General features: G+C 31.7%; 4 protein-coding genes across 4 annotated transcripts; 1 reads left to right on the top strand and 3 right to left on the bottom strand.

The window, feature by feature from the left end:
• Window positions 1-4,485: 4,485 nt before the first annotated feature.
• On the bottom strand, window positions 4,486-6,248 carry LOC117917527 (alkane hydroxylase MAH1-like). The gene has a single exon (XM_034833833.1). The coding sequence runs from the start codon at window positions 6,184-6,186 to the stop codon at window positions 4,663-4,665; it is 1,524 nt and encodes a 507-aa protein (XP_034689724.1). The 5' UTR covers window positions 6,187-6,248; the 3' UTR covers window positions 4,486-4,662.
• Window positions 6,249-9,254: 3,006 nt separating this feature from the next.
• Window positions 9,255-10,093, top strand: LOC117917273. The gene is made up of 2 exons (XM_034833494.1): window positions 9,255-9,546; window positions 9,762-10,093. The coding sequence occupies exons 1-2, from the start codon at window positions 9,263-9,265 to the stop codon at window positions 9,979-9,981; spliced, it is 504 nt and encodes a 167-aa protein (XP_034689385.1). The 5' UTR covers window positions 9,255-9,262; the 3' UTR covers window positions 9,982-10,093.
• Window positions 10,094-14,098: 4,005 nt separating this feature from the next.
• Window positions 14,099-20,366, bottom strand: LOC117919275 (small GTPase LIP1). Its single transcript, XM_034836415.1, has 7 exons — window positions 19,707-20,366; window positions 17,583-17,674; window positions 17,272-17,413; window positions 15,999-16,303; window positions 15,830-15,883; window positions 15,607-15,737; window positions 14,099-14,552 (listed from the first exon to the last, which is right to left on the bottom strand). The coding sequence occupies exons 1-7, from the start codon at window positions 19,798-19,800 to the stop codon at window positions 14,360-14,362; spliced, it is 1,011 nt and encodes a 336-aa protein (XP_034692306.1). The 5' UTR covers window positions 19,801-20,366; the 3' UTR covers window positions 14,099-14,359.
• Window positions 20,367-21,592: 1,226 nt separating this feature from the next.
• Window positions 21,593-24,467, bottom strand: LOC117917845 (probable WRKY transcription factor 51). The gene is made up of 3 exons (XM_034834273.1): window positions 24,208-24,467; window positions 23,911-24,057; window positions 21,593-22,068 (listed from the first exon to the last, which is right to left on the bottom strand). Exons 1-3 carry the CDS (start codon window positions 24,435-24,437, stop codon window positions 21,864-21,866), a joined length of 582 nt encoding a protein of 193 aa, XP_034690164.1. The 5' UTR covers window positions 24,438-24,467; the 3' UTR covers window positions 21,593-21,863.
• Between the last annotated feature and the right edge of the window lie 3,364 nt (window positions 24,468-27,831).

The raw sequence follows: 27,831 nt of genomic DNA, 5'->3' as shown, positions 1-27,831 counted from the left end.
TTTTGTAACTTTAAAATCCAAGTACCGATATATCCGTATTTATTAATATTTTTATCCTTAACCATATCTATATCAATTATATTTACAAATTAACTTTAATATGCATTTTTTTTATACTTATTTTATCATTTTTGAAGTTTTTTTAATCATTTTTATGAATTTTGAATAATTTTTCACACTACGGATATTTTTGTCAAGATATTCATTGATGTTTCCGTTATATTCGTAAAATTTAAGTATTAATATATCCGTACTTATTGATATTTTTATTTTTGCGTGCACACTAACAACATCAGTGGTGCTTAATATATCCATGTTGTAGAACTAAGGCCCTTTGAATAGAGAAGTGCTCCCAATTTTCTCTACAACTTCGATATTCTTATCTTGGATGCGGTGGAGGTGAAGGAGGAGGTTCAAAAACATTCCGAGAAAGGGCCAGTTCCATGGCAGCCCATTTTTGTTGCAGAATCCAGCAAGAATGAGAAAGAATTAATTGACTGCCAACAGGATTTCAGGGTAGCCCAATGAAGCCATTAGAGCTGCATTTTGCTTAAAGCTAGGGTTTGTCATCTCTACTAGATCTGTAAATGTAACTATATTGTAAAGTTTCAATTGAAGCAATAAGCTAAATAGCATATTTGTTGCGAGGTTCATACATAGTAACAAATGGTATTCTTTTTTGGTAGGTATTGAAAAGACACCATTAATCAAGTGGTGTCGTATATATATTTTCAAGTCTCATTATTTATATCCCAATCCTATCTGCTTGTATTTTTATACCTTAGTATCATTTACCAATTCAGATTTAGACTTTAATAGATATCTCTCGAATGTCATAGCATTTTCCTTATAGTAAAGTAATGCACTAGGTATCAAAGAAGCAACTATTATTGATTTTGTCGGTTGATGTAGACATGAATCCAAGCCTACTTGCATGGATAGTAAAGTATCCATAGAGTACCCTTAAAAGATGATGATGACATCATACCATACTCCAATTCTGTTCATAAAATGATTTGAATCCATATTACTCAACATTTTTAGATTATTTCATACCATTAATTTATTTAGGAAAATGCCATGCCATCGAATTTGTAATGTGATTTATTGGTTTATATAATGGATCAATAGGCACACAAAAAAATAAAATTAAGATGCAAATAAATAAATTTTAGGTATGAATAATTAATAAATAAAACTTAGGGAAAAAGAAATGTGATATAAACCTAATAAAAAAGAAAATAAAATTAAGGTATGAATAAATAAAATTGAACTAAAAATAAATAAAATCTAAGTCAAAGTATAAATAAATAAGACTATTAATATCACATAATTCATTGTAGAAAATCTTTCCATGGCATGACCCACTTTTTGATCTTTTACGCTCATTTTCAACATGTGAGCAAATTGTTGTACCAAAACCATAGATATAAATAAAAAAGGATAATTGTCTTTTGGATTCATTGGGCCCAAAAATAAATATTTGACCTATAAAAGTTACATAATTGATGAGAATAATATAAAATATAAAGAGACCAATATATCCTTTAAAACTATTTTCTACTATAATATTTGAGAAACTTTTTTATCTTAATTTTTTTAATAATTATTTTAAAATTTTATTATTTTTAGAAAACTAATTTTTTTAAAAATATATTATAAAAATATATCATTTTAAAAAAATAAATTTGATATATTTTTAGTTATTTTTTATATACATAATTTTTAAAATATATATTTTCCAAAATGTTTGATTTTTAAATAATAATAATTTATTTTTATTTATTTTTTGAAAATAGTGTATTTTTTTTCCAAATCACTAAATTATATTAAATTTTACTGAAATTTTCAAAATGAATAAAATTTAAATTAATTTTTTTCTATTTTTTTTTCATAGTCAATAAAGATCATTTTTGGAAAGATAAAAATTTTATATATTTCTTCTTAATTTTCACACTTCCTTTAGGTTTTAATCTTAAATAGTGAACTTATATGAACCAAAAACTTAATTTTTTGATCCAACTAGATTCAAAACACAATTATCACATATAAAAATGAACAATGGGATAGGTGCGGCAATAAAGAGACCCTCTCAAAAGTAGTACTGTTTCCTTATATTGCAAAGCCACTATGGGAAAAACCATTCGTAAACAACTCTGATGATGATGCTCAAAATGATCATTTTTCACTTGCTAATTTACAATATTTATCTAGCTGGCTATCATATTTCCAAGAAGTTGTGTTCTGAACATAACTGCAACAAAGTATATTAGCAAGGTGACTAAAATATTTTGCTTATCTCATGTTCTCAATAATACAAGTTTAATTTATTTATATAGAAGGTGAAAAAAAAAGGAATATCATTGGTGGTTTTGTTTTTGCTTCGGAATTCGATAATGTTTTCAAAAATAGAAAAATATTTGAAAACACTTCCAATTTGTTTTAAAAAATAACAGGTTTTCAGGATAAATTCTTGAAAAATATTTTTGAGTTAATAGTTTTTAAGTAGATCCTTTCCCTTGCAAATCCCAGGTTCATGTAACCCAATATTCATTTTATGAATATATTTTCCTTGGACCAGAATTTAACTAAAGTTTTCTATCATAAATATTATTGTATCTTATCAGTCTTTATTACCTACCAACCTTGTCGTCATCAGAGTAGATACCATTGTTATTGCATGTGGACCAACCTTTTAGACTTTGTCAAAAATGTTAGCTAGAAAATCAGCTTTGCCCTCTGCTATATTTATTGATCACATTATTCATATTTAAGATCACACCCTCCCACCCCACATAATTCTAAATGTCATAAGTATGCATAATTCATTGGATTCAACAGTATCATTGTGCTAGAAAAGGAAAGAAAAAAATATTTAATATCTGGCATAGTGAATGCCAGTATTGAGAGCTCCCACCATAGTATGATATTCAATGATATATTGATTATATAATGAACCACCGTCAAATGAGGAGAGTTTTTTTGTGAAACAAAGCAGGAGAACCACAAGGCTTGAATTCTTTCACATTTGTGCATTCCAAAACAGAGGTAGCATACTTGGTTTGATTTAAATGTAATGATACAGAAGAGCAAGTTCCTTCATTAATGTCAAGAAAATAATGAAGATCACAATGATCTTTCATGGAAAAATTAATGGAGGATAGCCAAGCTAGAATGATTTTGTTGAATTTTGAATTTTGCCTTAGTATCTGCTGGAATTTGAATTTTGAAATTAAATATTGCAGTTGGAGTCTTGCATAAAATCTGCAACATCCAAATATTTTCTTGTTTTTATTTGGTCAGGATTTGGTTTCTATTTTATAGAAAGTAGTTGTTCATTATCTAGTAGCTTGATTTTCTGCTATTCTAATGTCATTTTAGTTACAAGCTCATGTATAAATTCAACACTCTTTATAAATAAAATGTATGTTTCAGCAATCCAAAAATATATATTTTGCATAAATGTTTAATGTAAGATCAACAACTTTGAGGTAATGCTGATAAGGAGCTAGTAAGAATAAGGTCATGATCAATATAAAGTAGGAGAATTATACGTAATATCATAAGATGAATGGAGAACAAACATTAGAAGATCAACATGACTAGAAATGATGACATATTAGGCAAGACTGACAAAATTATGTGAAAAAACATGATATACATTGAGAATCTAAATCCTACAAACCTAACATGAAATTAAATCTTGGCTTGATAGGAAATTGTGTTTAAATTGTCTTTCCATAATTTGCACATGACTATTTGTAGTTGTTTGTCTAAATATGGGTACAAGGCTGCACGTGAGAAAGAGTGTTAAAGAGCATAGTTTACATTGTAAGCCAAAATCCTACATGCTTAACCTTTTAGGAAAATTGATAATTTAACAAGTTAAAGTATTAAAATTAAGCACGAAGGACTTCTTTCAAACCATAAATGGCTCAATTTAACTTGCAAACATACTGAGGTTGAGTAGCATCTTCAAATCCTTGTGGTTGTGGAATATAGAATTCAGTTGTGGAATTCATATTAGGTTTATATTATATATCACAGCCTACTTCACACATTTGATTTATGGAATATAATATGGGATAAATTAAGAGATAGAATAATTTATTATATATCATATTTAATTTACAATGAAATAGATTAAGTTTTCATTTATTCAATCCAATTTTCTTTTTTATTTATAACCTCTACATATGAATATAATAATAATAATAATAATAATACTAATAAAGTTAGAGATTCTTCTTATTGTTTTATCCTATTTTGATTAAAAAATTAAAATTTTAATTGGAAAAATAATAAAAAATAAAAGATATGTGAAATGATACAATCTAAAATAATACTAATATATTGTGCAATATAATATAATATAATATTTTTATTTATAAATTTTAAATTTATTAATCATAATATTATTAAAAAAGACATAAATAATATTCACTAAATTATAAATTATAGAGTGATTTTTAAATTCTTTTAATATATAGCTGGAAAGAGATTTCATATTTTTCATTCCATTTTGTATGTATAAACTGAGCACACTTGGACATTGAAATAGACACAAGTACAACTGACACAGTTTGAGATTGAAATCGATAGAAGGCGGGCTAGGTAGGTAGTTTTTCATGCATGCAACAAAGATCAAACAACACGACATTTCTACCCACCCCATCTCTTGCTAACTTTGACCTTGAACCCACGCTTCATGTACAGAATAATGGAAACGTTAGGGGCCACATGGTGACCTTTCACCATCTCAACATGGTAGTTGTGGATTATCGTGGCGGCCACCGCCTTCATTTGAGTGAAAGCCACCTCCTTCCCTATACAAGTCCTCGGACCAGCGTTGAATGAAAAGAACTTGTAGGAAGGCTCATGCTTGATCTTTCCTAGCTCTGATATCCACCTCTCCGGTTTGAATTCTAAGCAGTCTTTTCCCCATATTGCAGTCATTCTGCCCATTGCATATACAGAAAAGAAGATCTTCATCTTTGGATCAACCTTATGGCCACTTGGGAGGACGTCTGGTTGAATTGGGGCCTTGTGCTGGAATGGGACAGGTGGGTAGAGCCTTAAAGCTTCACACATTGCGGCATGCAGATAAACCAGCTTGTTTAACCCTTCTGTCTTGAATATGTGTCGTCCTTTTCTATCCTCTTTTTCGGGTATAGCCGTTTCGATTTCTTCTCTGATCTTGGATTCTACTAATGGGTTCTTGGAAACAAGCCAGAAAAACCAGGTGAGGGCTGAACTAGTAGTGTCCCGTCCTGCGATCATGAAATTTAGAATGGTGTCTCTGAGAAACTTACCGTCACATTTCAACCCCATGGCGTTATCTTCAGTCATATACGAGGTTAACAGATCGGCACCATCTTCATCTTCTCGCAATTTGGTGATTCCTTTGCTTAGTTCTTCTCGTTTCATTGATATATATTCAGCTATAGTATGATCCAGGGTTTTCCAGCCTTTCCGGAGTTTCTTCTCTTTTCCGATCCCTAGCCACCTTAGTAGTCTCCAAAGGGTTTCAGGCAAAGCATGGCGATAAAATACAGCTTCCTCAACGTCTTCCAGGGCCGTCGCGAACGGAACTTCAGGGAATTCAATGGAGAGGCATTTGGTGTCGAAGCCGGTCACCAACATGCAGGTGGTATCAAACGTGAGCCTTTGGAACACGTCCTGCAAGTCCACCACTCGGCCTTGCTCCGACAGATGATCAAGAAGCGGAACAAGCCCTTTCTCCACTTTATTGTAGGTGACTTTCGCCAGAAACCGGTGGAACCGCGGATTATTGATCATCGATTGACCAAGTTTTCTCTGGTTCCGCCACGACTCCCCATCCGCATTGAAAATCCCATCACCCAAAACTTCAAACATTTTCCTGAACTCAGTCCCTTTTGGAAAATTAGAGAAATTACTGCTCATAACGTAGTGCACATTGGCCGGATCAGTGGTGCCTAGCATGTCCATGTTACAGAACCAAGGCCCTTTGAATAGAAAAGTACACCCAGTTTTCTCGAGAATCTCAGCAGCCTCATCATGGATGCGGTGGACGTGGAAGAGGAGGCCTGCAAACATTCCCACAATGGGCCAGTTCCATGGCACTCCTTTTTTGCTGCAGAATCCACCAATAAAGAGAAAGAAAATGACTGCCACGAGGATTTCAGGGTAGCTCACTAAAGCCATTGGAGCTGCAGTCTTCTTTCTGCTAGGGTTTATCAGCTAGCTCTACTTTATGGAAGTATCTGGTATTGCTTCAGTTGAAGCCAACTTTATACTATTTTTTTAGTGAAGGGATGATCCATGCTCACGAGAATAAATTATTATTGATTCGATGTAGGCTTGAATAGAGAGCCCTACCCACATTAATATGATGAAATGACTGATAACCATCACCCAACATTTCTAGGTTTCAGGATTATGCTAAACTACGGAAAGAGTACACTTCGAACTTTCAATGTGAGTCATTGATTTCTATAACAGAATTCGAACCGTTGGATACAGTTAGAAAGAACAAAAAAATCAAAATATAAATAAATGATACAAATTAAATAATGGGACCAAAACTAAGGTATAAATAAATATTACCATTTTTGTGATATTCTTGGTGGGCTGTGATTGGCTCTTACTTTAAAGTATGCTGTTAGCATAGCTAGAGTGACCCACTTATTTATTTTAATGGATTATTTTCAGCAAGTGAGATATTTGAGATCTCATACATGTGCACAGTCGTTGAAACAGATCATCAAGTCCTCAATTAATTTGGTTTCTACAGATTCATAGAGACATAATAAGAGCAGTGAGATAGGTGTGACGATTAAGTGACGATATCTCCTTATACTATCGATTGGATCTTGAAAAAGCTATTCCGAAATGTAAAGTCCAAACCAAACTCCCAAGGACCCAAATGTAACCATATTTCCTTATCTTGTTGCCTATTTTGGAAAAATTCAAACACGAGTATTTGTTGGGTATGAGTAAAGTATTTTCTTATCTTCTCTTCAAGTTCTATCTATGAGAAAAATGATAAAAATATCAATAATAGAAGCTCCCTTAAAGGCAAGGTCCCACTTCATCTTCAAAATAATTGTTCCCACGATTTTTCTCATCATGAGTCTGATATCAATTAAAAAAAAAAAAATACAATGGATATTAATTAGAAAAAAAAAGATAACAATTAAACACAATAGGAAATATCAAATTTATTAATAAATTTTAATAATACATACTTCAAACACTTTCAACCATTTTTTTGTTCCAAATTTATTTTTTTTATTTATGCAAATTTAATATAAAACCACATGAACCCTGTATATTAACCTTAAATTAATATTTTTTAATCCTAATCAAATTTAAGCATATAATTTATCAAAATACAAACTCTAAAAATATTTACTTTTCTAAAAATAAATAAATAAGTAAAGTCGGATCTTAATATATAAAGGTGAGAAAAATGATAAAATTATCCTTTTTGCTATCAATAAAATTTTTATTAGTCCAAAATTGAGGCATAGATAGCATTTCATTCTATAATTTTTTTCATAACTTATCACGAGAAAATAATCTCGTAAACAAAGGAAATAAACCCGTTAAAAGAGAAATATTTTACTTAAATTATTTCTTTTTAATAAAAATGAACAAAAAACATTTCATCGATCTAATATATTAAGGAAGGTAAGTATTCAAATTTTATGGAAGTAGAAGAATAGAGAGAATCTTCTTATAAACTAAGATAATTTGATTTTGTTGAAAGTTTTTGTTCCTAGCATGGAAATTTTGCCTTTCTTTTCAACTCCATTTTCTTTTTAGAATCTTCTTGGGCAAGAATTTACCAAAGTTTTCAATCATAAATATTGTTTTATTGAATCACTGTTGAGTCTTGATCACCTACCAACCGTGTCTGCTTCAGAGGAAACACCATTGATAGTGTGGACCACGGTTTCTTACGCCAACCTATTTATTGCCAACATTGGTAGCTCGAAGGTCAACACAGCCGCTGCTATATTTATTTACCGTACTCATATTTAAGATCACAATAAAGATCCACCCAACCTTCAACTAAAACAAACACCAGGGGGGAGCCAAAGTGGTTGAGGGGGAGTTAGAAGGAACTTCTTTCAAGGGGTCGGCAGAATCGCATCATACTTTCATAAATAGCCTGATGGAATGGTAACTAGTATCCTGAAAATTGAAGGTTAATTCCTACTACAGGAGCCAGCCAACCCTCGGCACGCACACCTTGGCTCCTTGTAAATGTCATAACTCAACTCGACTCCACCTATAATTGTAAACGCCATAACTCCACTCCCCCTATAATGTATGGTTCCAACGCCGCCTTTTCCCCTTTCCCACCTCCAATTTCATTTTTCATTCTTAAGTCAAAATACATACGTGAGATTGTATTTTTCCTTCATCTTCATCCCCTAACTCCTTCCCTTTTTCATTTCATTTTCTTCCCTTTCACTCGAGAAGGAAAATAAAAAGAGGAAAAAGGAAAAGGGTGATGGAAAACGGGTAAAAGCATTGATAGATTCAAGTAGGGTTTAGAGTGGGGAAAAATAAAAAATTTATCATGTAAAATTAGGTCTTGATCCTATGATCTTAGTTTTGGAAAGAAATTTTGTTATTAATAAATTAAGCTAGTATTTGTTTTTTTGTTTAATTTTACATAAAAACTTAATGCTTAATAATGTTAAAAGTTAGATTGTTTGTTTTTGTAATATTTTATTTATATTAAGTATTAAAAAATAAAAAAAATCAATATGTTATTTTTTCTATTTAAAAAAAACTAAATATTTTGACTTTTTATATTCAATAAAAAATTTATAATAAGTCATGAAAAAAATAGAAAAACAAACAACCTAAATTCTAAATTCTGAAAATAAATTACTTTCAACAAAAAGTCAAAAAAACAAACGTCACCTAAATCTTATTTTTTGTCTTATTTTGCTCCCTTTAGATCCTATTTTTGGCTCCATGGAAGATAGGGATAGGTTTTATGGTGAAGTCCAGGTACGTAGACGAAGAAAAAGAGGGTAATTATGTTATTTCACATTTTTTTTTTTTTTTAATTTTAAAAATATAATTTCCTAGTATTTGAATTGAAGCTTTCAAACGTTGAGAGCCTACATGCAAGTGAATGAGGCAACGTTCTATTCCCCAAGGTTGAACGTGTTCAAGAATTCAAACCCACCATGCAGGCATAACTAGAAAACCAAATGTAAAATGATCCCTTTAAACTTCCACTATTTTAGAGGCGTATATGGATAGATTTAGGGGATTAACCTTTTCTACTGCCTGGTTTCTCTTCTTCTTCTTCATCATCATCATCATCATCTTCTATCCTCAAAGTCTGTGCAGTGATAATGTTGCAGATGGACAGGGAGGACAAAACAATGTTGAAACCAACAAGGATGAGAAGCCATCTACTTTAGTGATGTTAACAGATACACTGGCTCTACTATCAAGGTCTCAAATTAGTACTTGGAACAAAGCCAAGTCTTTCTTAAATCAACTGCAGCTGCATTTTTCCCCTCCAAATTTAGAGTAAGTTTCATGATTTCCATAGCCACCCTCTTGCTGGTTTGTTTGTCTCTTTTGGTCATGCTTCATATTCCAATCAATTTTTACTAGAAATTAAAAAAAATATTTAACAAATATAGACAATAATTTATTAAATTTAAACCTGATTTTTATTTAATAAGAAAATGTGATAGAAGGTATAAAAATGTAAGTGAGGCTTATGATAAGCTTCTTATCAGCTTTAGGAGCAGAGATATAGCACAGAGTAGGATGGGAGAAGGCGACGGCCCCGGAGGGAGGATGAAAGAGGCGGCGGAGGAATCTACAAAATCAGCCGTGGCAGCGGTGGAGGAATCTGCAAAATCAGCAGCTAAGGTGGTGGAAGAAGCAGTGCAAATGACGGCAGAGAAGGTGAAGGAGACTCTGTCTAGCAACCAAGAGTCCGAGGCAGAGCTTTAATAAAAAAAGTAAGGTCGTTGTTAATTTATAGAATTTTGCTCAGGGTTTTTAGAAGAATATGTATTGATTTTGTAGTAATTAATGAATCTGCTAAACAAGTATAATGATTTAATTTTCGATGAATCACTTAATTTCCTAAATTTCCAGCTACATTTATTAACTTGTTTATTTATTTATTTTAAGTGTAACAAATGATCGACAAATTCAATGGATTTAAATTGATTATTCTATTAAAACTAACCATCCTCTTTTTTTCCCTAAAAAATTATTCATTTTGGACAAAAATATCCTTAATTTTTTCTTATAGAAATAAAAACATATATACAAATAATCAGAATATGGAAAGATATTTATGTAAAAAATAAATTACTCTTCAAATTTAAAAATATAAGAGATTAGTTTTATAAATTGGGGATTTTTTTCCTTTTTAATGAATTAATCATTTTCTTTTTACAAATAGTTAATTACTTTTTATCCATTCAATATTAAAAATCCATAAAATATCAATAAAATACTACTTTTATTAGTAATTTCTTTATTATGTAATTGGGAACTCAATAATTTTTATTATTATTTTCACTATTTTTTATTATTTCTTTATTTGGAAGGAAGAATTCATTTATCTATACATTATTTTCATTATTTTATGTAAGAGGGACTCCTAATTTCTTTTATATATTAAAATAACTTTTATTATTACTTTTTCAAGCTGAAGGCTCTAACTTTAATGTTAGTCGAAAAAAGGTATTGTTTAATGGGAAGGATTGAAAACTATGGAAAGTGTTGTTAATGCTAAGAATGACAATGGAACGAGTTTTTCTGGCTATCTATATATGATAAGAAGGATTTTGAATAAAAATAAACAAATTTGAAATGAGTAAGAGGTTTTTAAAATTTGGAGACAAAGTCTGGCATGCTAGAAATATTATCTATAATTTAAATAAAATAAGAAATTTAAAAAAATATGATACTTATGTAAATAAAAAAATTAAAAACAAAAAATATTAATTGTCTACATTAAGAATATGAAACTATTTTTTTATGTTTTATTTTATCTTATTTTATCTAATTCATTATATTTTTTAAATTTATAAATAAAATTTTTTTCCTAAAAATTTTAAAATAACATGCAAGCTTCATAATTTATATATTTTAATTAAATTTTTAGAAATTTCATTTATATCTTCAAAATTATAATTGTTAAACTCACATAAAAGAAAAATCAAATGATTGTTTTTTTTTTTCCCACTTTTTATCATTTCAAACTTTTTATGCTTTAATAAAAAGACTTTTTTTTTATATAATTAGTGATTATTTTATATGATACTTTTATAAATGATTAAATAGGCAAACATTAATTATTTAATTTTTAATTTATTATAGAAAAAGCGGGCGCATGTATAATTAAAACAAAAGATAATTTTCTACCCCAAATTAGATTATGGAAAAAAAATTTGAACAAAAATTAAAATATGTCTTTCCTTAAATATTTTTTTATTATAAATAATTTTCATTAAATAGTAAAGTTCTTAACAAAATGTCACATATTATGTGAAAATTATTCTTGTTTTTAAAAATAAAATGTAAACTTGTGGTTAAAAGTGATATTTTGTTATAAATAATTTTGAGGCAAAAAATGGAGTTCATGGTGTAAATTATTTTTAGAAACAAAAAGTAATTTCGTAGCAATATGTAATTTTTTGGGAAACTTGTGTTTTGATGGGGTCATTTGGGAAATATATGTTTTTTGGAACCCAACTTTATGAAATCTAAAAACCAGCTTTTAATGTGGAAAATTATATATTTTTCATCCACTCTGAGCCGACTGCATATTTTGTGTCGAGATTGCCTTTTTTTTTTCCTTCCTTACCCACTATCCGCTTTTTCCTCCCTCCCCAGTGAAATCGGCCGACACTTTGTCGATGTCATCACCAACCGCCCTCACACCTCTCTTTGGTCAGCAATCTCCCCCTCTCTCTCTTTCCATTCCCTCTTTCTCTTTCTTTCCTTTTCTTTTGACATTACCAAGAGAGAAGAAGGCGGTGACAATGGTGGAGAACCAGGGCTGGATGGAAGAAGGCATGACTGGTTGCCATTGACGGTGGCAACCAGCAACTTTAGTGATCATTGACGACGGCAGCGGCGAAAGCACCAGCATAAGGAGAGAGAGGAGCTCTATCCAGAGGGGAGCACCTATGTTAACCTCTACCCAGAGGTGAGCTCGCCCTCGCCCTCATCGGCCTCCTTCCCGTCCCTCCTCGACGTCTCTCCTTACGTCGGTGCTTCTGCTGCCACCATTGCCGTCGCCATCAATGATCGTGAGAGTTGTTGGTTGCCGTCGTCAATAGCAACCAGCCGCGCCTTTTTCCTTCCGACCCTGGTTCTCCACTATTGCCACTACCTTCTTCTCTCTTGGTGATGTCGAAAAGGAAGGAAAGAGAGAGAAAGAGGGAAAGGAAAGGGAGAGGGGGGGAGATTGTCTACTGGAGAGAGGTGTGAGTGACGGCCGGTGATGACGCTGGCAAAGTGTCGACCGGTTTCACTGGGGAGGGAGGGAGAGGTGGATGGTGGGTATGGGAGGAAAAAAAAAAAAAAAGGCAAAATCTCGACACAAAATATGCAACTGGCTCAGAGTGCATGAAAAATATATAATTTTCCACATTAAAAACTGGTTTTCAGATTTCATAAAGTTAGGTTTTGAAAAGCATATATTTCCCAAATGGCCCCATCAAAACACAAGTTTCCCTAATTTTTTTTTCATAAATAATTTTGCTAGTGAAGTTCATGGAAAAATGTCATAAATTTGACATTTGCCACAAAATTTAGTTTGCCATAAAAAATAAATAAATAAATAAAAGGCATAAAGCCATGGTCATTGTAGTAAGGGGGTTTATAAAGAATTTTAGAGATATGAGGAACCTTTGTAGGTTGTAAGAAGTTCTTGTGTATAAATAGAGGAGGACCTCATTTGGGAGGCACCAAACACTAGAAAAAACTTTTCTACCATTGTAAGGTGTTCTCCTTGGGTGCCAAGAAATAGAGAATACTTCATTGTCAAGACACTAAGCACTTGAAAGCCTTTTTAGCATTGTAAAGTATTCTTGTGGAATATAAGTTCTAAATCTTCCAAACTTTTAAGTGTAGGTTTTGTGTTCCTAGCTCGCGCATTACTTAGTACAATAGCTAAATATATGAAGAAAATTAAATTGACTTAGCAATTTCAAGTGGCTTGAGCTATCTAAACTAAGTATGTGAGGAAGGCTAGATTAACTTAACAGTGACGAACTTCAATTGTGTAAGTGTTACATGTGAGTTTTAAAAAAAAGGTTATATTAACTTAGCAATATCAAGTGGCTTGAGTTGTCTAAACAAAGTACGTGGGGAAGGCTAGATTAACATGATAGAGACAAACTTCAATTGTTTAATTATTATGTATGAGTTTAAAAAAAAAACCTGAAACACATGGCATACTACCTTGCAAAATTTTCCAGAATGGCTAAACCACTTCAAATTTTCCAGAGTGACTACACCACTCTATTTTAATTAATTTAATTTCAAACTGTAGGAGAAATCTCAGGCATATTACCTTGCAAAATTTTCAACAACGATTATAACACTCCAAAATTTCCACAGTGACCACACCACTCCATTGTAATTAATTACAACCTGTATGCGAAATTTCAAATGCAGCAAAAACAAATATATTTGAGGTTGTAGAAGATATTGGGGTTGGGGTTGGAAGTTGGAATAGGACTCACCCATCCCTTATTTACTTACTAATTCTAAATACTTCCCTAAATTTTTAAAACACAATTTCTATTTCTATTTCCATTTTATTTTAAGCTTTTAAGCTTTCCTTTTAAAATCCTAAAAAAAAAAAAAAAATTATGAATCAATTAGTGGTTAATTCCTTTTATATTCTGAAAATAAAAGTATGATTGGCAATTGGTTGTAATATTGAAGATGGGAAAATTCTTTAAAAAAAGTTGGGCAGTTTCTAAAATCTTTTATACTTCGAGAAAAAAAAATCTAAAAAAATGACTCGAGATGATCTTTAACTAACAAAATAATTTGTTGCTACTTTGAAAAATATGGACTGATTCTCTATAATAAAGAGTTCAACACAAAAGAATTGTCATTGTTTCAATATCAACAATCAATCATTATACATTTTTTTCTTTTACCAAACTGAAAAGAAAAAGAACCTTACAATGAGTACCCACAACCATGAATGAATCAATCAATATGTTTACAAGCAAACTGAGAAAGAAAAAGGAAAATACAGTAGCCCTCTACCCATACATTGTATGGCTTCACCCCATCGAAGATCCAGGGAAAAGAAATGATTGTACAAGGAAATTGAGATCAGAGCCGCTTCTTAGACATTAATATCTGCACGCTTTTGTCTGGTGTTGATGATTTCTGGGGAACCATTCAGGGCGAATCTTGGGAGGTTATAGTTCTCAGCCACAGAAACTGGCTGCTGAGGATAGAGTGTGGGAGGTGGAGTAAGGTTGCGTTGAGCGGGGAGCGGGGGGAGCACGTTGTACTTGTAAGGGTCACCGCCTAAACTGCAAACACCAGAAAAAAAATGGTAAAGGGCATGACTGGAAACAGAGTAAAACAAGAAGAAAGAAGAAAATATGATGATAACGAGTTATAAATGTTATATAGAAGTAAATGTATAGTTGGTATGGTGATTATGGTCCAATGAGACATATTCCAAAACTAGGGTTCAGTCATCTTTCTCCGTGACACACAGGCCCAACCTCATAACCCTAACCTTGTTTATGAAACGTAGGGACATCGATAGTTTCCACTGTATGACGACGGCTCGTAGCAAGGCATAATTTTTTCTTCAGCCTTCCAACTTCAAAATATTTTATTCATAGATGATTTCAGTCTTGCAACACCTCCTCTCAAAGTGTGTTCTGTGTGACAAACAAATGGGTAACCCTAATTTCCCTCCAGTTCTTTTTTTATTTTTTTTATTTTTTTTATTTTTTTCATTTTTTTTTATATTGGTAAATTTTTGTCCCCATTGGAACTTTAACCTGGAACCTCCCATAAACCCTCTCCATCCCTTTACCACTTGAGCCAGGCCTCAAGGCAAATTTCCCTCCAGCTTTTATGGTACAACAATTCACTTGCATAAAGTGTGGCATTGTTCTCAGAGCCACATTTGTTGTTTCCATGGCTTTGTGTGTTTGGTTGGCAAGAAGCCAGAGATCAAAATAAGAAAAGTTGGAAAAGATTACAAGTCCACAACAAACCACCTCTGAGGCCTAGCTCAAGTGGCACAGAGTTCAGGTGGGTTTGTTGGAGGTTTCAGGTTCAAAAAAATTCCTATAAAAAAAAATAGAAGTCCACAACAAATCATTCCAACCCCTCTAAGTTGTAAGATTCCAAGGTCTATCTTCTTTTTATCCAACTTAGAAACCAAACAATAGGGAAAAGAAAAGTAATATTCTGTCACTACTGATCACCATCTAAATGTTATCAATTGAAAAATCATCATCATCTGCTTTCTAAGATGGCATTCAAACTCCAAACCCCACTGGGACTCAAAAGCCTGTAGATACATGTGCATGTAAAAAAGCAATGTAGCAGTTCAGCAGAACACACCTTGTATTCTTGTAAAACTGGTTGTCTTCACTTAAATTATCGCCTGCACGCTGGATAGGTCCCTGAACTGGTGAAATAGACCATGGACTTGGTGCAGGTAATTCATCTGAAAAATATCGTCTCCTGATCAACTAAAAAAAGGTGGCTTGATGAAGTTAGATGATGTCCCGTGCAAAAACAAAAGGGCTTATAGAGCGAACAAAGGAATAAGAATGGTACAGACCAGACGAAAAAACTTCATCACTGCTTCCTTATCAACCCTTGCTTCTTTTGCAGCCTGTGCAAGTCCAACAGATATGAACCATTCTATTACGTACTAATAAAGAAACAACCAAATATTCTTGAAACAACAGACGTTGATGCAATTATATGCTTAAAGTTAAAATTCTTACAGCAAGAATCCCTCCACTGCTAGGGAAACTCTCAGTCAGGGGAAGTTCCTCACTAGATGGAAGCAAACCCTGCTTCTCAACCCACTGGCGCGCAACATCAACAAGATTACCACTGCTCCCTCTCGTGCCCTCCTTTGCAGCAATATCAGTTTTGTTACCAATAACAATGAATGGGACAGGAAGGCCACATGGGCCTCCAGATCCTAGAGGGGCAGAGAATGTCCCAGTTGCTGCAATCTCTGCTGCCCACTTCTGCAAGCTTGCTTTTGTCCTTCTCTGGGAGAGGTCATGAACAAAAATAACACCTGCCCAAGTATTGCATGTCAATGAAAAATGTTGAACCGTTAATCTTCTTAGAGTTGAATATTGTAGATGGCCCACATTGCAACAGGTGCTATGGCTCTATTTGTTACAATAGGGAAAACAAAACAAAACAGAGAGAGAGAGCCATAGAACCTGCTGGCAATCACTCATAATTTAAGTAATGCAGAATATAAACTTAGGCAAAAAGTTATTTGGCTTCATCATTTTGGAGAACATAGATTTTAAACATAATAGTAAAATTATGTTGTATAGATTCTTGAGCTTGGAGGTTTTTGCTTTCTTTTTGTGTAATTTTTGGAGGATCTCTCATCCTTCTTTGTACTTATTTTTTACTTAACTTAATATACTATACTGTTGTTTTTCATAAAAAAACTAAAAATAAAAAACAAAATAGTAAAATTATTATTCTCTAAATATAAAATAATAAGTTTTTTAAAAAACATTTCCTCAATCTACTCTTATGCAATTACTGAACATAGTCTGAAGGGGAAAAATAAAAGTAAAAAAATTCAAGCTAGAAAAGGCAAGTACTGAAGTACACTGTAATTATGGATATTCAGTGGAAATGGCACAAATGCAAGGGATTAAAAACCCAGTATTAAATAGATGCTCCTATAGAGAACTTATCACTAACAGCATCCCAACTCATGACCATAACAGCATCCAAGCAAGCAAACCAGCACAACTTCCACCCCTAGATGTCAATGAATGACAAGAAAAATGCACAATATTTCAACACTATTTTTACAAAAAAACATGCGTTGTTCTATAAACACCAAATAGAACATTCACTTACTCAAAAGGTAATTAAATAGGAATGGAGATAATTGTGACTTTATTCTTACACTGTTAGAATAGTGAGTTGTGCCATCTCTCTTCTCAAGTTTGATATACACTGTTAGCAATCAAGACAAGGATGCTTAAAGGAGAAAGGAGGTTCACTACTCACCATTAATTTGAGAGTAGAAAAGAGACCGGCATTCTTTGTATCGATCGTGTCCTGAAACATCCCAAAGTTCAATAAAGAAATCTCTCTCACTGTCACCTTTAATGCTGTTTGATGAGCTACCAGAATTTCCATAAGCAGTGTGCTGCACAAAAGAAACAGGAACACACTTGGTGAAAACTGAATTACCAGCAATATGTCACAGACTGGGATCTTGGAGAGTGGCACATTGACAGATTTGTGCAAATTGAGGAAACTGTGACAAATAGCTCTGAATTGTTGTCTTAGAGAAACAAAGGAATATTGTTCCCTACCTTAACACCCACTGTACATCCGACTGTTTGAGGTGGCTGAGTAATGGAAGAACCTTTGACAAGCAGATGAACAAGAGAAGTTTTCCCCACACCTATCACAAGAACAGATTAGATGACTGTGATGTCTCATACTTCAGTTAAGATAAGCATTGAAACAATAATACAGAAAGAACTTTTTATTAAGTAGAAGCAAAACACACTACTGAAAACAGAGCAAAGAACTTCGTACCCTGTTCCATATGATTGCTATGAAACACAAGGAAGCATGTTATTTTTCATTCACCACATCTCATCTTAGGCCCCAAAAAATATTCACTACAATTCACAATCTGATAATCCACCGCCTTTTTCGATTATTAAGAAAGATTTTATGGTTGTCAGATGACTAACTTGCCAATCACAATGAAAAGAACTAAAAATCATGTAATCAGGATGAGTTTCTGACATAAGCAATCTCCTGGTTGTAATAGATAAAACAACAGAGGATTGTGACAAGGTGATTGGCCCACCACTTATCCAGGAAATAAGTCTGACATGGAGCGCTCATTGTAGTTTGGAACATTCTACTGTGTAACCAATAAGAAAAATTTTCAATTAAGGGAAATTAACATTCTTTATCTCCTCTGGAGCTACTGAGGTCACTAATGATTCTCCAACAATGGGAGCCAAAACATTGAATACCTTGCTGCATTAGGTGCTAAACATGCTCTAATAAAATGATGGTGATCCTCTCTAGGATCTACCTTTTATCATAAAACTATAGGTAGTCTCCAATATGATGCTTACATGGCTTGACTTTCATATGCCATAATCATTTATCTTTATTTGTTCATATTCCCAAAACAATTCATGAGGAGACTGTGACAAGGATCTTGCAACACATAAGGGAACCATACAATTTGGTTTTCAATTCACCCGCTTCAAGATTGAATCCGCTTGCTTACCTGGGTGCTAAATGGGCAGGTCCCAATGATCATTACTTCACCTGAGCAGTGCTAGGCTTCTTGGATCTAATCTCTTCACATGGTACTCAAAGAAATAGTCAGCTATTGCCTGCTCCTATGCTAGAGCTGAATATCATTCCCTTCCAACTAGTGCAGTTAATCGCTGTTAAATATAATCTATTGCCTAAAGCCTTGACGTATTTCTCTATAAACTTCCACAATTACTATGTGATATTAGCAGTCCCACCTATCTTATTCTGATCCTATTCATCATAATCATAGCAAATACATTGAAACTGATTATCTTTGTTCAATAGCATGCTGCTCCTGGTACCCATGAGGTTCTGCATGCTCCAATGCATGATCAGTTTGTGAAGACATTAACCAGGGGCTAATCAATCAAACAGACTCTATGGACTGGAGTAGAACTTAGTATCTCCGGCGCCACTGGAGATTGATGATATCAAAGATATGCCATAGTAAACTTAACCACATGTAGCATGTAAACAACTCTCTCTGTTATTCTGCACACCTTTCATGGAATAAAACAGTTCATTTTATTTGCATCAAGGAAGGGATCTCCCCTGATCTGCATATCTAGACAATACCAATCCAGCAACGCAATATGGAAAATGCAAAGCGGCAATTTATAGCACCAGCCCATACTCCTCACCAATATCACTTGGGAAGGAGAAAGATGGCTCATGGCAAATGTGCATTGGGTATCATGCCTTGAGAAAGAATAAATTAGAATAAATTTCCTATACTGGAAGATGATGGATTTAGAATCATTCCAAGGCTAAACCCCATTTTATTTGCAACATGAAATGGTTACTTTTATCAGTCAAGTTCAATGGGTTTTCCATATATGGCGGATTGTGAGCTGTATCAAGGTTCTGGTATACCAGTGAAAAGATATGTTTCTTCAGACCAGTATAGCAATCAGCCAATCAAACACAGATCAAATTTGCCATTTTTAACATTTTCAAATAAAATTTGAAGGCTGTAGCCATATATTAATCGTGAATCTTCATAACTAATAAATCATAAAACACCCAACACAAAACTAGAAACTCGTAATCATAAGCCAAAAACAAAATATTAATACTAATAAAAGAAAAAAGCAAATCAGGGTATAGAAACATTAAACATTACCATCAAAATCAAATGTAAACAGTACCTGAATCTCCAACAACAAGGACTCGAACCTGCCCACAAGGCGGTCCACCACCGTTGTGCTCTTTGTTCTCCCTGTCACGTTCCCTCCAAAACATGTTTCTCCCAAACCCAAGAATCAAAACCCAAATAGATGTAGAACCAACACCTCTCCTTTACTCAATCAAGTCCCATCAAACGCACTCAATCTCCACGAAAAACAACACAACTTCCAAACGGGTGTCCCAAGATCCATATCAGATTAAACGAAGATCTGAGCCAAAACAGCACATTCCCAGAATAGAATCAGCACAACGCTCAGAACCCAGTTTTTGAAACAAGGGCTTCTAGCCCAAACTGTGAGATCTGAGAAGAATCCTCAAATGGGTGCCTAGAAATCACAAAAACAACACCTGGGTCTCCCTCCAAATCTTCTATAGCACTACTCCTAATTCAAGCCACTAGATCTGAAACTAGAGATTGACTACACTTCCTTCTTGAATAAGTCGATTAACAACGGATCAATGTGGTTTCTATGTTTACATAGATCGATGCCAGAAGTGAAAACATGCAGAGTTAAACGGTATGCAAAATTGTTTGGATCAATCCGTGGCGGTGTAATGAAGGTCCTCAGAAAAGCGTGGCTGAACGTTATATCAAGATTGGGAAGTGCATTTCACGCGCTGAAAAGCTCCTGAATCAAGTCGGTGCTTCGCCATTGAAATCTAAACATCTAAAATAATTTTTAGTAATTGTAAGAAAAAATAATTTTTAAAAAATAAAATTATTGCTGAAGGCCTTATCCAAAAAATATTTATGTGAAGTAGTTGTTTTAACTTGCCATTGGATCTCAAAATAGGAGCAAATGAAAATTTAAAAAAATTTCAATTTATTTTATCATGAAAAATGTGAAGAAAATAAAATATATTAATTTTCATTTAAATTACATTTATTTTCAATTTTATTCTCAAAGTAAAATTTGTAAAATAAATAAAGACAAATTATCCAATTAAATATTCTTTTAGCCCTATTTAAGAAGGTGTGGCATTAGAAGTCTCTAAAGCAGGTCCCACCCTCTTGCACGTTTATCTACCTTTTCAAAAGGTTAAATACACTTTATTTTCTTTAACTTTTGAGTCGTGTTTTATATTTTATCTCTTTACATTCAAAACTTAAAGGCTTTACCAACTAAATTTGTTGAAGAGCAATATCTTGTTCCCTAAACTTATTAAAAAGTTTATAAATAGCATGTTAAATTAAAAAAATAAGGCTAAAATATAAAGAACTCTGCATTTACATGTGAAAATCACGAATGCACATACAAACATCTTCTTATAATAAAAAATCAAATTAGTAATTGTCACATTTTGAAGCCGTTAGGAAAATTTTACTTTAAGACGGTTAGTTTAAAGTTGAATATACTCAAGTTCTAATCAATTTTCAAACCAGAATAAAAAAAAAAAAAAAAAAAAAATCATTTTATAATTTTTGAAAGTTTGTAATTGAGGGACTAAGTATTATTCTTTAATAAATTTGAAGGGTAAAGTGTCGAGTTTTGAATATAAGAAAGCAAAGTATAAAATATGCCAAAAGTTGAGAGGTAAAATATATTTAAAAGTTGAGAGGTAAAATATATTTAACTCTTAAAAAAACTAATGATAAACTTTTCCAAATATGATGCTATGGTATATTTTTATTTAATTAAATCATTTAAAATAATATAGTTATTTTTTATTTTTAATAAAAGCATTCTATAATAAAAACTAATTATTATAAAACAGTCATTACTTCTCCTTCTACTTCATTTATTATTTTATAATATTTTACCTTTTCTCCTTTTTCCTCTTTCTCTCCCTTAGGAGGCCTTTCCAAACCCATAAAGAAACAGCATACAATGTTGGGCCGTGTAACTTCTACAAATAGCTTAGAGCTGTCAATATAGGTTGGCCCCTTTTCATGGAAGGCCCATGAATGGGCCCAGCCCATGCGTACTTAGTACAATCAGAGGGATCCCCTCTTAATTTTACTTAAGATTATAAATTATTACATCATACACTAGTCACCATTCCCACATAACTCAATATAAGAATTAATATACATGGTACAACATTAGTAATACTTTGATTTACCTGCATAGAAAAAAAGAAAAAGAGAAAGGAAAAAAAAAAAGGGCTAGGGGAATTCATGAAGAAGAAGATTGAGAAGAAGCTTGCAAAGTCCAAGCATTAGAAGAAACCATCAAAGGAACTTGATCGTAGTACACCACACAAGGGCTTTCATGGTTGTGGACTCCTTCGTATGTGGTTATCACATAGCTTGAGTCTTCCCTATCCCTTTCAACCCTCTTCTTCACATTGCATCCTCCACTTGCACATTTGTAGTAGTTCCTATTTTATAGCAAAATCATTGAGAAATTAGCGTTGAAAAGGAAAAAGACGCATCAAAATTAACCTAAAAATTGTATATTTGGAATAATTTTAACTTTCACTAGTAAAAGGAGAAATAGTTCCTATATTTACAGTAAAATTCTTGAGAAGTTAAGAGTTGAAACGAAATAATGTGCATCAAACTTAAATTAGTAAATGTATGTTTTGAATAATTTTAACTTTAATCGTTAAAAGGAGAAATAGGACAAAAAGAACACACATCAAATCTTAATCAACGGGACAAAAGAGAAAATATGCACATCAAATCTTAATCTAAAGGGTTTCATTCATACTAAATGCCAATTTGTAATCATTTTTCTTGTTTAAGTAGAAGAAAAAGAAAAAGCAAATGTGAAGATAAAGAATAAACAACAAACTTAATATAAAAGAGTCATATTGTAACACTCATTATCAGAGCAATAGAAAAAAAAAGTAGAAATAATTGTTTACTTTTTATTTAAAAAATATTTTTAAAATTAATTTTACGAAGGGTAAAAGTAATTTTTTTTATTTAATAAGTAAAATGTCGATTAATCACACTAAATCGTGCCTATGGCCAATATTTAATCGACAAGGAATTTCAAGGTCTGTTTGCATGCCTCCATGATAAGTGCATCATGTATTTAGGTATGATCATTATTATGGTCTACCATTAACTTTAAGACAGCATAAAGACATAAAAAGTTTGAATTTCTTTTACATCATTTGTGATAGTACTCCTGTTATTATTTTATGTACAAGTCCCACTTGAAAGAGAACTCTCAGTCATTCAGATAACTTGAACATGGCACACTTGAGAGATCCATAGATGTGATCTTACACTAGGGTTCTTGTCTACAAGTACAACCCACTTGCATGTTAGAAGATGCCATAAGCAACAACTAAGTAGACCCCATTAGTATACACCTTTATGATACATGTTCACTCCTTATCCCACTCAGAATAATGGGTGATCATCACTAGCAAATTTTCCGGTTCCCCAAACAGCCCCTAATTGCAAGCTAGGGCATTAGAATAATTATGAAATTAGCCCTTAATTGGATATCCCCACCAAACGGTAATTCTTAAGCATACATTAATCATAAGTTGTACAATATCGTGCACAAAAAAGAAAAGGAAAAGGATAAGGAAAAGAAAAAGGAAAAAAAGGGTACCAAAAATAGATGAAGAAAACAATTCATTTCAATTCTTGTTCTCTTTACTTTCTGTGTTCTACTTGTGACATATTTTCTTGCTTTTTGTCACTTTTTTACATGTGGAGCACGCATTATTCTCAATGTTCCTATCATTTTTGTCACATTTATACAAACAAAAATGGATATTCATAGTGGGGTACTTCAAATTATAAGCATATATGTATGATCATGATGGCAAAAAACAAAGGCAATCATCAACATATTGTATACTTCAGAATATAAATCAATCTTAAAAGCCCCAAAAAAACAATCATTTTTTCATTCTTGAGAGAGAAAAAGGGAGATGAATCTATGTATAGTCAATGGCAGTCAAGCAAACTATTAGAAGCATATATTCTATGTTCTTGTTAAAGAATGGTAGTGATCTATCCATTTCTTTAATCATATCCCTAGTGATAAATTAAAGAACTGAGCTTAGGGTTAGCTTTAACAGTGAAGAAGAAAAAAATATTTGAAGTATGAGATCCACTTGCTAGACCATCATCTTGATCAGGACTATGATCATTAACTCATGATCCAATTTAATTAATCCATCGTGGGTTTAAACGGTAATAATTTTAAAATGGAAAAAAATGATTTAATATGATATGTTTGATGGTCATTTTACCTTGGATTGGGGCTGTTCTTCACTGATTTCTTCCCATACTTCCTCCACTTAAACCCATCATCCATGATCTCCAAATCCGATTTCGTCTTGAAGGCAACCCTAAACCCCAAATCCGTCTTCTTTCTCTTCGCCCCATCTTTACATTCCCTACAAAAATACAAAAAAATAAAAATAAATAAAAGAAAATCACCCTTGTAACCAAACCACTTTTTCCCACTTGCCAAACAAAAAGAAAAAAAAAACGAGTAGTACTATCACTGGATATGTAAATATGCATATATTTGTATGACCACTTGCATGTTAGTAGTAGTGTTCATCATTGGAGTTGCACCAATGGAAGAGCCGCCCGTCACCGCCACCGGCGCCGCCGCCTCATCGGATGCATCGTCGAGGAGGAGGTAGTCGGAGGGCTCAAACTCCGAGGAGGAGGGAGCAAAGGAGGAGTTGATGAAGATGTGATTAGGGTTTAGGGGTGGTGGGAAGTCCATGGCAGGTGGTGGGATAGTACTTTGAAAGGGTTGGGGCATGTGGGGAATATTAATATCGAAGTGTTGTTCACCTTTGTGTGGAGCTCATTCACCTTTGAGCTTTCCTGGAGGCATAGGAGGAAGGTTCACACACACACACATATAAAAGGTATAAGCCACGACGTCATGGCTGTGACGTGAGGCTGTGAAGACTTTATGGTATTGGAATCCATGGGACCACTGCGGCATTAGTATTATGTATTTGCTTTTTATCCGTTGTGTTGTCTTTGTTTTTGTTACATATTCTTGCCCACTTGATGTGTAGAAGAATGTATTTGCATTAGTATCATTTATAACTAATATACATTATTGATAGTGATTTAATTTTTGTTTTCGAGCGTCTATATACTAATGTATTTAATGAGATGTGTATGTAGGAATAGTAATGAAATAAATTTTTTCAAGTACCCGTTCCTAATGAGATGAGTTTCAATTTTAACTATGTGAGTTTGAGAATTTATTTGAAAACCCAAAATGGGTTCGGGTATTGCTTTATCCAGCCTCACCCCTTCTCGATTATATATATAAAATTAATTTTTAAAATTAAATTAATTTCATTTTTATTTTCTTATTTTTAATATATAGAGAATAATAAAATATTTTTTTAATAAAATAAGTTATAAAAAAATATAATAATTTAATTATTTATAAAATATATTTATTTTAATGTAATTAAAAAACTTAAAAGTAATTTTTATAAAAAAAAATAAAAAAATTCAAAAAAAGAAATTCTTTTCATACCCACACTACCCCGTTTAATTTTTTAAATGGGACAAGATGAGAATTATTTTAAATAAATAGGGCAAGATTGGGATGGAGGCGACTCGTCTTGAATCCGCCTCATTGTTATCCTTATGTGTATGCACAAATTTTGCAAAGTCCTATAAAACAAGTAAAAATTATAAAAAAAATAATATGAACAAAACTTTATATTAAAAATCAATTAATTGTAGGGTATAATATTAGTGTTAATATTCTTTACAAAAAAAGTTTTGATCACAATTTGAAAGTAAATAACGAAAGTAAATGATGAGGACTTAGGGTGGATTACTCCTAAATGACTTTATCAAAAAGTGAATAACATATGTATATTTCTTTCGCAATTTATCGAACTTGTAAAAAGATTTTATGAAACATTCTTTTTTTGTGAAGTCTTTTTTCTTGTATGTAGTCATTTGGTCAATCTCCCCTTCATTTAATTTTAATTCTCTTTTAACTCTAAGAATTTTGTTTTCTTTATAAATTTATTAACAATAAAATATTTATTTTTAATTCTTTTTTAACTTCAGTCAAAATATTTGATTTGATTTATGAGATTAAATTTTGTAACATTTAAAATTTCGTCATATGTCATCTTTTGAATACATGTCCAATGTGTATAACTCATTATTTATCCGAGTCCAAATTTTATTAAATTGGGAAGCCATAATTTTGAAAATCAATTTAGTGATAATTTAATTCATTAAAATTTTTTGTCTACAACATGTTAATAATTTTATATAAAAATTAGAAAAATTTTAAAATACTGAATCGATATATACTAAATATTAAATCTCAATCATTGAAACTATACAATAAAATATCTTGGTCATTGAAAAAAGTATACTAGGATATGAATAAATCATATCATATACAAATAAATAGTACCAATGTATAAAAAGAATAAAACTATAGAAAGCAATGTTATGTGCATATTAATACTATTAATTAATTTATTATATTATATATTACCATAGAATTTTTTTCTCATAGATTTAAAACAAATTATATTCATATGTGAGGGTATACGACAAATCGTGATTGATGGGATTAGAGTCAATATATATATATATATATATATACACACATGTTTCACACTGCATCCACCATTCATATGAACAACACCATTTTCTATATTCTTTCTATTTGTATATTTTTTTTAGAATATGACATAATGATATAATTAAAAAATTATAAAAATCTATTAATACTACATAGTGATGTAATATAAGCTATGATTATAATGTCTAAATCAATAAAAAAAAATTTTATTATACGTCATCAATTTTTTATTAAATTTATTTTTTGAAAAATTTACGGTATCAATGATATCAAATTTCTTATCTAAGTCAAAGCATATAATAAAATTTTGATAAAAATACAAACATTTAAACTTAGAATATAAATAAATAGAATTAATTAAATAAAATGAATGAAATAATTATTATATTTATGAATTTAATATCTTCAATATTTTTGTTTGAAAAATAATCTATTTTTAATATAAATGTTCTTAACTATTTCAAATATTTATATATAGATTTTAAAAGAAATTGTTAATTTTACAAAAAATAATAATAATATTTTTATCAAAATATGACAAAAAAAGATAGGGGATTAAATTTTCAAAATTGAGTTTTTAATGGTCAAAAAACCTTTTATAGGATAAAAATAACAAAACCCGAATACAAAACATTGTGTATATCAGTACATGTTACATAACTTAATTCAATATCATAGCGAATCTTTGTTTTTATATACATAAAATATTGTTTATTAATGGAATTTTTTTTCTTATTAATAAATCAACAATATTACTAGTTTGCCCATTCCGTCCACAAACCTGGGTCCTAGAGCGACTTCTTGGATGGGTAAAGTCCTTTCTTCCTCTATCTTTAATTTTTCCTTTTTTTTTTGTTTTCACTTTTTAAGTAAAAGCACAAATTTAATAAAATACAATGACTATAGGCTTGAAGACTTGACCTCCAAAGTCCATTCCAAGGATGAACAAGTACCACTAATTAAGAAATGATGATTTGGGTGGATACCCAATTGCATCCAACACCATTCTTTGTCTCCACTCTCTTCTTCATCTCTTTCAATCCTTCTCATGGCCATTTGCAATTCTTTTATCTCATAGCTTGTTCACCATTTTTAAGTCTATTTTCTAGCTATTAGATACTGGTTATAGCTCTTCATACTATTTTATTTTATTAATTAATTCAATTTTTTTTTTGTAATACTTCACATTTAATTGAAGAAATTTTATATAATTTTTTTATCCTTTGTTGCAAGAAATGTTATTGATATATGTATTTGAAAATGGTGTGTGATTACTTGATGGGGGACAAGTTCTTGTTCTATATCAAAGAAAAACATTTAAATAAATTAATCCATTTAAGATCCAAAGCACCCAAATTCAATATAAGACACCAATTTGAAGTAGGTCATGGGTATTAGTATCGTAATTGAGATTTTTTTTTTTTTTTTGAAAAATATTCGAGAAAATTTGAAGAATTCAATTAAAAGTCTTTGTACATTGTACAAGAAACATAATATGAGATTAAGATTATCCCATACAATAAATCGGCGATAAAAAAAAAAAAGAGAATCATATATTATTGAACAAAACGAC

Source organism: Vitis riparia, chromosome 7, assembly GCF_004353265.1.
Source record: "Vitis riparia cultivar Riparia Gloire de Montpellier isolate 1030 chromosome 7, EGFV_Vit.rip_1.0, whole genome shotgun sequence".
In the NCBI taxonomy this organism is placed as follows: Eukaryota; Viridiplantae; Streptophyta; class Magnoliopsida; order Vitales; family Vitaceae; genus Vitis; species Vitis riparia.
This window is presented reverse-complemented; position numbering and strand designations above follow the sequence as displayed.